Genomic DNA, 12,066 nt, shown 5'->3' on the forward strand with positions numbered 1-12,066 from the left:
GTGAGCAAGGCATGGGTTGGGACTCACAGGGTGATGGTTGAAGGCGTGAGGATGGACTAAAAGGCGAATGCTGTTCACACGGCAGGAGAAACGGGGCGGAGGTAGAACTCAAGGCGGCAGGTACATTGAATACGTTTTTGTGAACCTGTGGGTCTGAGCTGAACGCGGCACTGGGTACACAGTTCATTGCTGGTGGAAGAACATGTGCTTTTGGTAAATGTTGTTCTTTACACATGTATAATTTTTTAAATCGAGGTATAAGACCCTGTGTTTTCAGGTGCCTCTGGAGGGGAGGGCAGTGACGGAGTAAGAAAAGTGGTAGTAGTCAGCAACGCAGAGCGTGAGCTGAGATCCCTGGAACCTGGTCGCTTCTTTATAAGATAGTGCTGTGCTCAGGTGTTTATGTGCTTGCTTTCACATCAGCTGGTTAATAGTGAAGAGGACTCTGTTACATTAGTCTGCTTGGCTGCCACAGTAAACTGTCACAGACGAGGCGGTTTAAACAACAGCAGTTTCTTTCTTACACTCTGGAGCTGGAAGCTCAAGGCTGGATTTCTCTGAGACTGGCTTGCAGATGGCTGCTTTCTTGCCATGTCCCCCCATCCCCGGACTTTGCGTGTTCCTGATGTCTCTCTCGAATGACCACTGGTCATTTGGATCAGAGCCCCACCTTATGACCTATTTAACCATAACTGCTGGCATTTGTGGTTAGAGCCTCAGCATGAATGAGAGCGTGGGGGGGGGGACGCACCCACACAGCGGGTGTGATGGGAACAGCACACCGCAGCTGATCCAGGCGGCTGGCTCTCCTGCTGCTGCCACGCTGCTCTCATCAGCTCATCCAGAGACCCTGGTGGGTTTGTGCTGATAACTGCTTACACAATTGTTTTCTTTCTTTCTTTCTTTTTTTTTTTTTTTTGTAAAGTGAGCAAAAGTGTGTCTACTGCAGAGCAACAGTTGTGGAAAAAAAGCTTTTCTTGTTTTGAAAAGGGGATTCACAACTTTGAGTCGATTGACGATGCCACGAATGCTGCCCTTTTACTGTGCAACACGGGACGGCTCATGCGCATCTGTGCACAGGCCCACTGTGGCGCGGCCGAGGACTTTAAACGTGAATTTTCCCCCGAGGAAGGCTTGTATTACAATAAGGTAATGCACTTGCTCACACACTGGACCACATCTGCTTACACTTGACTGTCATTTACAGTTTGCTGTTGTGCCAGTGAAATGTTGTAAAGCTTATACAGTTAAAAAAAGGAAAGGAGTTCCTGTCTTGGTGCAGTGGAAATAAATCCAGCTAGGAACCGTGAGGTTGTAGGTTTGATCCCTGGCCTTGCTCAGTGGGTTAAATATGCGGCGTGGCTGTGGCTGTGGTGTAGGCTGGCGGCTGCAGCTCCAATTCGACACCTAGCCCAGGAACCTCCATACGCCGCAGATGCGGCCCTAAAAAGCAAAAAAAAAAAAAAAACCTGCGGTGATGGCAAAGGACTAGACAGAACATTAAAACACTTAGAAAGTGGCCTAAGAGTACTAAGAAGGTGGTCCTGAAGGTGACAGGCTGAATTGGTGGGAAAAGATGACTGTTCAGTAAACCGCGTCGGCATAGCCGGAGGAAACGTCCAGTGCAGTAAAGACTGACGTGGACAAGTGACATGGACAGTGACACAAACGAGTGAATCTATAAAAGTTCAGAAGAAAATGCAGTCGGCGTTTATCTGCTAGGATAGGAAAGGACTTTTTCTACATAACACAGTAAGCAAAAATCACATAGTAAATGATGGATTTTTTTTTTTTTTTGTCTTTTTAGGGCTGCTCCCAAGGCACATGGAGGTTCCCAGGCTAGGGGTTGAATTGCAGCTGTAGCCGCCGGCCTACGCCACAGCCGCGGTAATGCCAGATCTGGGCTGCATCTGCAGCCTACACCACAGCTCACGGTGCCAGATCTGTAACCCACTGAGGGAGGCCATGGATTGAACCTGCATCCTCATGGGTGCTAGTCAGATTCATTTCTGCTAAGCCACGACAGGAACTCCAAGATGGATAAATTTAAATGCACAAAAATAATATTTTTTAAATGCACATCAGAAAGCACAATTGAAAAACAGTTCACCATCTAGCAAAAATATGGATAGCACACATGACAGATCAGAGGTTAATAAACCCTTAATCTATCAAGAATAATCAAGAATCATTGAAAATAAACTATGTCAGTAGAGAAAAGGACAGATAACCTTGAAGAAAATGTCATACATGTAAAATAAGGAAAGGGTTAATAGGAAAGCAAAATTTCAAAATACAAAGTTTTAGGAAATTTTAAAATTGAGTTTCCTTTAGCAAACTGTAAATCTGTTTTGGCAAACGGTAGCGTGCAGTTGTTGGAGAGGGTTCAAGAACACAAGAGCACTCATGCCATTGAGGACTTTGACGTTGTTGAAATAACTCAGGACCTCAGATTGTGAGGCTGAGCCGCTGCCCACTGCTTAACGTTAATGAGCAATGTTCATTGCATGGTGAACTTTAAAAAAAAGCGACTTTTGGAGTTCCCGTTGTGGCACAGCAGAAATGAATCTGACTAGGAACCATGAGGTTGCAGGTTTGATTCCTGGCCTCCTTCAGTGGGTTAAGGATCTGGCGTTGCCATGAGCTGTGGTATAGACTGGCAGCTACAGCTCTGATTAGATGCCTAGCCTGGGAACCTCCATATTCTGCGGGTGCAGCCCTAAAAAGACCAAAAAAAGGGGGGGGGTTGTTTGCTTAAATATAATGACCATGTGTTTCAGTAGGGTGGTGGCAGAGGTGGGAAGGGTTGCTTCTTTATACAGTCAAACCCTGCAGGTTTTTTATCCATAGACTTGTGAAATTATTTGTTGCTAGTTATATAAACTATAATCTTCAGGAGAAAGAAAACACTCAAAGGAAGAAAGTGCATCCTCATGCTTCACACAAATCCTAAAACGCTCAGTTGAGCTTATGACAGACTCAAGGTGAAGATGGGGGGTGGGGTGGAGTCCACTTTACTAACTCTCTTCACTTCCTGTATTTTCTCAGAGAATCCCCTTTTATTTATTTTGTGCTTTTTAGCGCTGCACCCGAAGAACATGGAGGTTCCCAGGCTAGGGGTCACATCGGAGCGGCCGCTGCCAGCCTCCACCACAGCCACAGCAACATAGGATCTGAGCCCCATCTGCAGCCTGCACCACAGCTCACGGCAGTGCTGGATACTTAACCCACCGAGCAAGGCCAGCGATTGAACCTGTGTCCTCATGGATGCTAGTCAGAGTGGTTAACCACCGAGCCATGATAGGAACTCCGTAGATTCCCTTTTATAATATCTCTCAAAAATTCATGTCTGAGTGGTTGTGAGGCGTGTTTAACTTTCATGCCATGTGAGCCTGTATTGAAACTGAGCCGTAACGGTCCTCTTCTCTCCCTCGCAGGCTGTCGACTACTATTTGAAAGCTCTTAGGTCCTTGGGCACACGGGACATACACCCAGCTGTTTGGGATTCGGTGAATTGGGAATTGTCCACTACTTATTTTACCATGGCAACGCTACAGCAAGATTATGCTCCGTTATCTAGAAAAGCTCAAGAGCAGGTAAGAATAATTGCTGGATTATGAAAGAAGTCTTAACCTTACTTATTACTTAGTTCTGCAGCAGATAACTGAGCATCTGTTAGAGTCTTTTCCTGGACAAGCAGTATTTGAATGTTTTGAAAAGTCTTACGTGAGATGATGGGCTTGTCATTGTTTTCCTCCCCCTTAAAAAATGAAACAGATTGAAAAAGAAGTCAGCGAGGCTATGATGAAGTCCCTGAAATACTGCGACGTGGACTCGGTGTCTGCTCGACAGCCTCTCTGTCAGTACCGCGCTGCCACCATCCATCACAGGCTCGCCTCCATGTACCACAGTTGTCTGAGGAATCAGGTATTGCCATTCAGTTCAGGTTCAGTGCCAAGGCCCTTAAAAGATGTTCTGGTGGGAACTCCCATTGTGGCTCCGCGGTAACGACTCTGACTAATAGCCATGAGGACGCGGGTTCAGTCCTGGGCCTTGATCAGTGGGTAAGGATCCAGCGTTGCTGTGAGCTGTGGTGTAGACCGGCAGCCTCAGCGCCAGTTCAACCCCTAGCCTGGGAACTTCGTATGCTGTGGGTGAGGCCCTAAAAGGACAAAAAGGAAAAGAAAAAAAAAAAATGTTCTGGTGCTTTGCTTACATATAACTGTATAGCTTTGAAGTGCCATCTATTCTTTCAGCTGCTTGAGAGAAACTTGGAGTGTAGGTATTTTTTCCCTCTCACCCGTGCCATGTGTTTTTCCTACTATGATTGGGTCTTAATTTGAAAAATTATATATTTGCCTGGATTTTTAAAAAATATAGTTAGGTTTTGTAGTTCTGTACCAGTGGTTCTATGGTAATTTTAAAGTATCCATCTCCCGTTTTTAAAAATTTCTATTTGTGAAATAGAGCATGTATATCAAAGCACCTAGAAAATGTATGAGAAGCATATGTACAGTTAAAAGAGTAACAAAGGCGTCCTGTATACCTCACCTTGAGGTGAAGGGTGCTTTAGGGAGCCCCGGGTGCCCTCGCTGTGGAGTCTCGGCCAGATTAACTGCAGTTCTGGGCTGTTACGTTGGTAGCTTTCCTGTGTTGTAAACAGCATGTTTGCATTTTACCTGGTTGTGAGCTTTATAGAGCGAGTCCTGCTGCACGTATTCTTCTATGGCTGATTGCCTTTTACTTAACACCGTGTTTTGAGGATTCTTCCACAGCGATGCATGGAGCTGTTTGTTATCTCAGCTCAGCAGTAGTCATTGAGTGAGCATATCACAGTTTGTTTATTTGTTCTGTAATTCCTGAACTCTGGGATTGTTGTAGTTTGAGGCCATTAGAAATAATAAGATGGGGAGTTCCCGTCGTGGCGCAGTGGTTAACGAATCCGACTAGGAACCATGAGGTTGCGGGTTCGGTCCCTGCCCTTGCTTAGTGGGTTAACAATCCGGCGTTGCCGTGAACTGTGGTGTAGGTTGCAGACGCGGCTCGGATCCCGCGTTGCTGTGGCTCTGGTGTAGGCCGGTGGCTACAGCTCCGATTCAACCCCTAGCCTGGGAACCTCCATATGCCTCGAGGATCGGCCCAAAGAAATAGCAAAAAGACAAAAAACAAAAACAAACAAAAAGAAATAATAAGATGAACAGTCTCGTGTGTGAATCCTGGTGCTCAGACGCACATCCTATTTCCAAGAATAATTCAAGGCCTGAGTTGAGGGTGCTTTCCTTCAGAGAGGGTGCCTTGCTTCTGCCAAGAGTCTTGTGCTTATAGTTTTCTCAGGGATGATTTTTCTTGTTCTGTTGTTTTCTCCTTCTTAGCTCAACCTGCAGTCTCGTGGGTGTGGGTTTTCTTGTGGGTTGTGCTCATCCTCAGCACACTGCCCAGCTTAATCTGGAGACAGCCACTTTGAGCTGGCCCTAGACTCTTTAACCCTTGCCAGCAGAGGGCCCCTGCCTAAAGCCAAGTTTTCCAGGTGGCCTAATAGCCTCACAGCCAGACCAAGCTTGGGAGAGTTCCAAGGCAAATAAATCACTGGGAGAGAGAACTGTCTTTTCAGCAAGTAGTGCTGGGTCAGCTTGATCGCCACACACAAAAGGATGGAGTTGGACCCCCCCACCCCCCCACCCCCCGCCGCCCCATAAAATACAAAAGATGTAAATGGAAGAGCTAAAATCTCTTAGGACTTAAAGAACAACAAAACACTTAAAAAGCATTTAATGACTTGAGGAATTCCATGTGGCCCAGCCGGTAAGGATCCAGCGCTGTCACTGCTGTGGCTCAGGTCGCTGCTATGGTGGGGGTTCAGTCGCTGGCCTGGGAATTTCTGCATGCCACAGGCACGGCCGGAAAAAAAAAAAAAAAAAAAAAAAAAGGTAGTTACTGTGAAAGCCCAGCCTTAGGGTTTGTTTATGTTTGGTTCTAGGTTGGTGATGAGCATCTCAGGAAGCAGCACCGGATGCTAGCCGATCTTCACTACAGCAAAGCTGTGAAGCTTTTTCAGCTTCTGAAAGACGCTCCGTGTGAACTGCTTAGAGTACAGTTAGAAAGAGTAGCGTTCGCAGAATTTCAGATGACCAGTAAGTCTTGCTTTTTTATTTCTCAGATGTGTATGCATTGGCTTAGTGTTGGATTGTCTTAGATTGAGGCAGCCCTGTGGATCTCTCTCGGATGTAAGTAATGTTTCTCTTTAATTTGCCCATCGTTCATGACTTGGGGTAGGGATGTTTTTTGAAATGCTTTTTAAAACCTAGAGAAATGCATTCGATTATGTTCAGTGACTAGAAATACAGAAATAGAGCCTATGATTTCTTATTTCAAAAAAATTTGTGACCAGCCAGTTTGGACCATTCAAGATGTAAGTCCTCTTGAATGGATGGGAGCGGAGCAGCAGTGGTGATGGAGTGGGGGCCTCGCTGGTCCCGCCGAACAGAGAACTGAGACTGCAGCTTTTGACTGTGGTTCTAGAACAGGCTTTAACTGCAGAGCCTGAAGATGAATTGGGAGGGAGCAGGAGGGTAAAAGTGAGACCTTTTATTATTATGTCATTTTCCGTGACAGGGAGTAAGTGTCTCCACTGCTGAGTGGCTTTTTTTTTTTCTTGCTGAATCTACTCTCGCTCTTGTTCCCTGCTCTGCGTCTGCAGAGAGGGCTTATGAGACTTATCCTTCGTGTGGTGAAGAAACAAGAAACCTTTATTTGAAATAGAGCAATTCATTGGTTTCATTTCAGTTGGTTTCTTCTGTAAAATTAAATAAATTTAATAACACACATAAGACTGTTTCTGTGGTGTCTCTGGAAGGATGGAGAAGAAACTGATGGCCTTGTCGCCTCTGGGGAGGCCTGGCGGGTGGCTTTCACCGTGAGGCCATGCGGACCTGTACTGTACATTTTGGGAATGTATCACCTATTCAAAACAGTTTTTAGGAATACTTAAAATACCTTTTTACCTTTCTTTGCCAGTATGTAGTGCATAGTGCAGTGTGTGAGGTGGTCACCCAGGATTAACGGTAGCTCCTTCTGGGGTTGGGCTGGCGTGATCTTCTTTTCCACTTGGCATCTTTGAATTTTCTGCCATGTTTGAAATCCTGAGAGTGAACAGCATCATTTTTTATTTAAAAAAAAAAAAAAGATACTGGGACAAATTTGCTAAGATGATAAGTGTGACTCATTTCCCTTTCAAAAAAAATGTTTAATACTATGAGTATAAAACAAAGTTTAGTGAGGCAGGGAAACATTTACTTATGGCTTTGTCTAGGCTTATTTTCTCTAGGAATAATTACTAAACAAAAAGTTGGATTTAGAAGATTTCTTGGCATTCTCATGACGTTTGAAAAGCAGAATTTTCATAAGTACATCCGCGTTGGCTGGGTTTCTAGATTTCCGTTTAAAGGAGTGATCACCCTGTGTTTGACATTCTAGGTCAGAATAGCAACGTCGGAAAATTAAAAACACTCTCTGGGGCTCTTGACATAATGGTGAGAACTAAGCATGCATTCCAGCTCATCAGAAAGGAGCTTCTAGAGGAATTTGACCAGGTAACTGGAGAAAAGATTTAGCATTGTGTTTTATGTGTCTTGAGCTAAATGCTGCATGACGAATGTATGTAGTAGGCATGTGGGATGCATGTATGTATTGTGTGTACTAATAGACATATATGCTCTGCGTAAAAACACATGAACAGTGATTTATTATATTTTCTTGGATTATTAAAACTTCTTTAATTTGCAGGTATATCTTTTATATTTTAATTTTTTTTCTTTAAAAAGCCACATAGATCTTGGTTAGTAAGGCCCTAGGAATATAAAGTAAGTCTCTGTTAAGTTTTGCTTTTGTTTTTGAAAGAAAAGTTTCCTGCCTACTTTTATTTATTTATTTATTTATTTGTCTTTTTTAGGGCCACACCCCCAGCATATGGAGGTTCCCAGGCTAGAGGTCCATCGGAGCTGTAGCCACCGGCCTACACCACAGCCACAGCAACACCAGATCTGAACCGAGTCTGCGACCAACACCACAGCTCATGAGAACACCAGATCTTCAATCCACTGAGCTAGGCCAGGGGTCAAACCCTCGTCCTCATGGATGCTGGTCAGATTCGTTAACTACTGACCCACAGCCGGAACTCCTCTGCTTCCTTTTACAATGTCCACTGCACTGCCTGCAGTTGCACGGTGCGTGGGCTTACGCAGGCTCCTGGCCAAGGCCTTGCTCTTTGCCAGGTGTGCCCGTGTCCATGCGGCCTCCTGCTGTTTTTTTTTTTTTTGGCTTATCTAAGGCCACACCCTCTGGCATATGGAGGTTCCCAGCTAGGGGTCTAATTGGAGCTGTAGCCGCTGGCCTACACCACAGCCACAGCCACACCAGATCTGAGCCATGTCTGCAACCTACACCACAGCTCACTGCAACGCGGGATCCTTAACCCACTGAGCAAGGCCAGGGATTGAACCCACAACCTCATGATTCCTAGTCGGATTCATTAACCGCTGAGCCACGAAGGGAACTCCCCTCCTGCTGTTTTGGAGAGCTTCCCTGCGTCCCTGGGACACTCTAGCCTGTTACTTTCCAGGCTCTGGTTCTCAGACCAGATGGCGCCTGTTTCCATCTTGCTCCTCGAGTATCTGATATTGGGACGTCCAGAGGTTTTCTTTCACTCCGGATTAACTTCTTGTAAATAAGTGCCTTTGTTTTTTTGTCTTTTTGGCTTTTCTGGGGCTGCTCCTGCGGCATACAGAGGTTCCCAGGCTAGGGGTCTAATCGGAGCTGTAGCCGCTGGCCTACGCCAGAGCCGCAGCAATGTGGGATGCGAACCACGCCTTCAACCTACACCACAGCTCACGTCAGTGCCGGATCCTTAACCCACTGAGCAAGGCCAGGGATTGAACGAACCTGCAACCTCATGGTTTCTCGTCGGGTTAACCACTGCAACACAATGGGAGCTCCATAAGTACCTTTTAGGTCCGAGACACTTTTATCAAGTGGTTTATTCTATCAAAATGTCCTCTGGGGAAGGAGGGAGGAGGCTTGTCACAGCCTCCACCACCGCCAGCTGGGCTGCCCCCTGGGAAGAAATTATCTCCAGTTTGCTTTTGTTTTGTTTTTGCATCAAAAGTTTGCTCCGTTATAGAAACCGTGGTTCTATCACGGGGTATGAAGCTGTGCTTGTCAGGTGGCTTAGGTGAAATGCCTTTGTGTTGTTTTTAGCCTAAGAGCGAAGAGACCCCTCCAGCTGCTGAGTCTCCTCCTGGTCTTAATCGAGAAGAAGTCCTGAAGCTCCTGAGTATATTCGAGTCCCGCCTGTCATTCCTCCTCCTCCAGTCCGTCAAGCTGCTCTCTTCAACCAAGAAGAAAACAAGGTAAACTTGAAATGGTTGTGGAAGTGTATTTCCAAGCACCTCACCTACGTATGTACTTCTTACCCTGACCCTGTCGAAGCACAGGCCGTGTTTTTTTCTTGGGTTTTATGTGGATAACCCAGCAATGTAAGCGGTGTTCTTTGGTGATTGTTAAATTGAGTGAGAGTCCTCCCCAGGTGGCCTGCTCTGTGTTGAGATGATGGAAACAAGAAATCCTGCTGCCTGAGGACAAGTACCCTGTTGGTTGTCATATCCTCCCTGAGAGATAAGTGGCCTGGAGTGAAGGCTGTTTGTTGTAGCTCTGCTGATCACTGTCCTTAATAGGAAGTGAAGACCACAGTTTCGATACGCAGGACCAAGTGTACCATAAAAAGTAGGTATAGAACACCAGAGTCTCTCTAAAGTCCAAGAAATTCCTGAAGAAAACAGCGAGCTTCTCAGCAAATACACCTGTATCATCTTACGCAATTAGGTGGTTTTGCCAGAGTTGTTAGCTTGGTGCATGAAATTCTGGTAGTAAGTACTAAATCAGGAAGATAATATAAACAATATGCCTTTCTTTTTTTTAATGCAAGTACAATCTGGCCATGTTAGAAAATTTGAAAGATAGAAAAAGGAAAAAGAAAATCATTTATCCTAATACAGTTATCCTATGTGTATTTTACCAGTTTACGAAACTAGGCACAAATAATTTCTGTCTCTAGTTGTGTGTGTTTTGACTGGTATGCAGTGAAATTCATTCTTTGTGGTGCCTCTGGCAGATGCAGAGATGGGTGTCTGCTGCCAGCGTCATGACGGGGAGCAGTTCCCTCACCCCGGAAGTTGCCTCTTGCGCCTTTTCGTAATGAACCCCTCTCCTGCCCTTGAACCCTTAGTCGAGGTCTCTTACATTAATTCTGTCAGATGCCTTTGCGGTACACAATGAAATGACCGTATCATTTTCCATCTTTAATCTGTTGACATAGCGGATTAATTTTTCTTTACTTTTTGGCACGTTAAACCAGCTTTGAATTCCTGGGATGAAACTCCATCTCGGTGTGATGTGTTGTTCTTTTATGTATTGTTGCATTCCATTTCTGTTAAGGATTTTTGTGTCTGTTCATAAGGAATTTTGGCCTGTAGTTCTCTTGTAATGGTTTAATCTGGTTTTGGTGTTCTAGTGGTGCTTACCTCATTAAATTGATTGGCAAGTGTTCCCGCTCCTGTTTTTTGGAAAGATTAGAATTTACCAGTTAAACCATCTTTTTTTTTCCTAAGGCACTCCCAGGGCATATGGGAAGTTGCTGGGCTAGGAGTAGAATTGGATACGCATCGCCAGCTCCGAGCAGCATCTGTGACCTACATTGCAATTTGTGGCCATGCCAGATCTTTAATCCACTGAGCAGGGCCAGGGATCAACCCTGCTTCCTCGTGGACACTATGTCAGGTTTTTAACCTGCTGAGCCACGACGGGAAGTCCTGGTGAAACCACCTTAATGGCTTCATGAAGAGTTTTAACAGCGAGTTCAGTTTCATTTCGTAGATATAATATTAATTCAAATTGTCTTTTTCTTCTTGAGTGGAAGTCTGTTTCATCTGGACTGAATATATAGGGTCACAATATCCCCTTATTAGCCTTTTAATGTCTGAAGGAGTTTTTAGTGATAGTCCTTCTCTCATTCCTGATATTGGAAAGTTTTATCTTCTCTCCTTTTGTTCCATTTAGAAGTTTATCAATAAATGATCTTTTCAGAGAACCAGCTTTTGGTTTAGTGGGTTTTCCCCTCATTGTTTTTGGTATTCAGTATCATCAGTATCTGCACTTGCTATGTATTTCCTTGCTTTTGTTTATTTTGAGTTTAACCTCCTCTTTTTCTAGTTTCTTAAAGTGGAAGCCTAGATTACTAATTTGAGATCTTTTTTCCTTTTAAATATAAGCAAGCCCATGCCACTATAAATTTTCTTCTAAGCCCTGCTTTTGCTGTATAGCCCTGCTTTTGCTCTATCTCACAATTTTTTTTTTTGTCTTTTTTTTTTTGCCATTTTTTGGGCCACCCCTGCGGCATATGGAGGTTCCCAGGCTAGGGGTCCAATCGGAGCTGCAGCTGCCAGCCTATGCCAGAGCCACACCAACGCAGTATCCGAGCCGCATCTGCAACCTACACCACAGCTCACGGCAACGCCAGATCCTTAACCCACTGAGCAAGGCCAGGAACCGAACCCACAACCTCATGGTTCCTAGTCGGATTCGTTAACCACTGCGCCATGAGGGGAACTCCTCTCACAAATTTTGATGTATTTTCTTTTTCATTCAATTCAAAATAATTTTTTAATCCCCAAGACTTCCTCTTTCATCCCTGTGTTATTTAGACACATGCTGTTTAATTTATGAATATTGAGACTTTCTGGATATATTTGTTATTGATTGCTAGTTTAATTCTCTTATGTGCTGAGACCATTCTGTTATGTGCTTTGTATGATTTGTTTCACGTTTGTTTAGATTTGTTTTATGACCAAGAATGTGGTTTGCCTTGGCAGGTGTTCCACATATTTGAAAAATATGGGTATCCTACTGTTTGGCCGAGAGTGTTGTGTAAATGTCAGGTTAAGGTGGTTCAGAGTGTTGTTGAGCTCTCTTGTATTCACACCGACTTTCTGTCTGCTTCTTCTGTCCGTTACTGAG

At 44.6% G+C, this 12,066-nt stretch overlaps 1 protein-coding gene across 3 annotated transcripts in view; it reads left to right on the forward strand.

Moving 5' to 3' along the window:
• The window catches only part of EDRF1 (erythroid differentiation regulatory factor 1), a 43,471-nt gene that overhangs the window by 25,655 nt on the left and 5,750 nt on the right, over positions 1-12,066 (forward strand). For all 3 annotated transcript variants that reach the window (XM_005671561.3, XM_003359396.4, XM_003133222.4), the window contains 6 exons: positions 926-1,149; positions 3,438-3,596; positions 3,778-3,927; positions 5,978-6,131; positions 7,474-7,589; positions 9,253-9,404. In XM_005671561.3, the coding sequence (XP_005671618.1) occupies positions 926-1,149; positions 3,438-3,596; positions 3,778-3,927; positions 5,978-6,131; positions 7,474-7,589; positions 9,253-9,404 (955 nt within the window). The remainder of the gene's footprint in view (positions 1-925; positions 1,150-3,437; positions 3,597-3,777; positions 3,928-5,977; positions 6,132-7,473; positions 7,590-9,252; positions 9,405-12,066) is intronic.

Source organism: Sus scrofa, chromosome 14, assembly GCF_000003025.6.
Source record: "Sus scrofa isolate TJ Tabasco breed Duroc chromosome 14, Sscrofa11.1, whole genome shotgun sequence".
NCBI lineage: Eukaryota > Metazoa > Chordata > Mammalia > Artiodactyla > Suidae > Sus > Sus scrofa.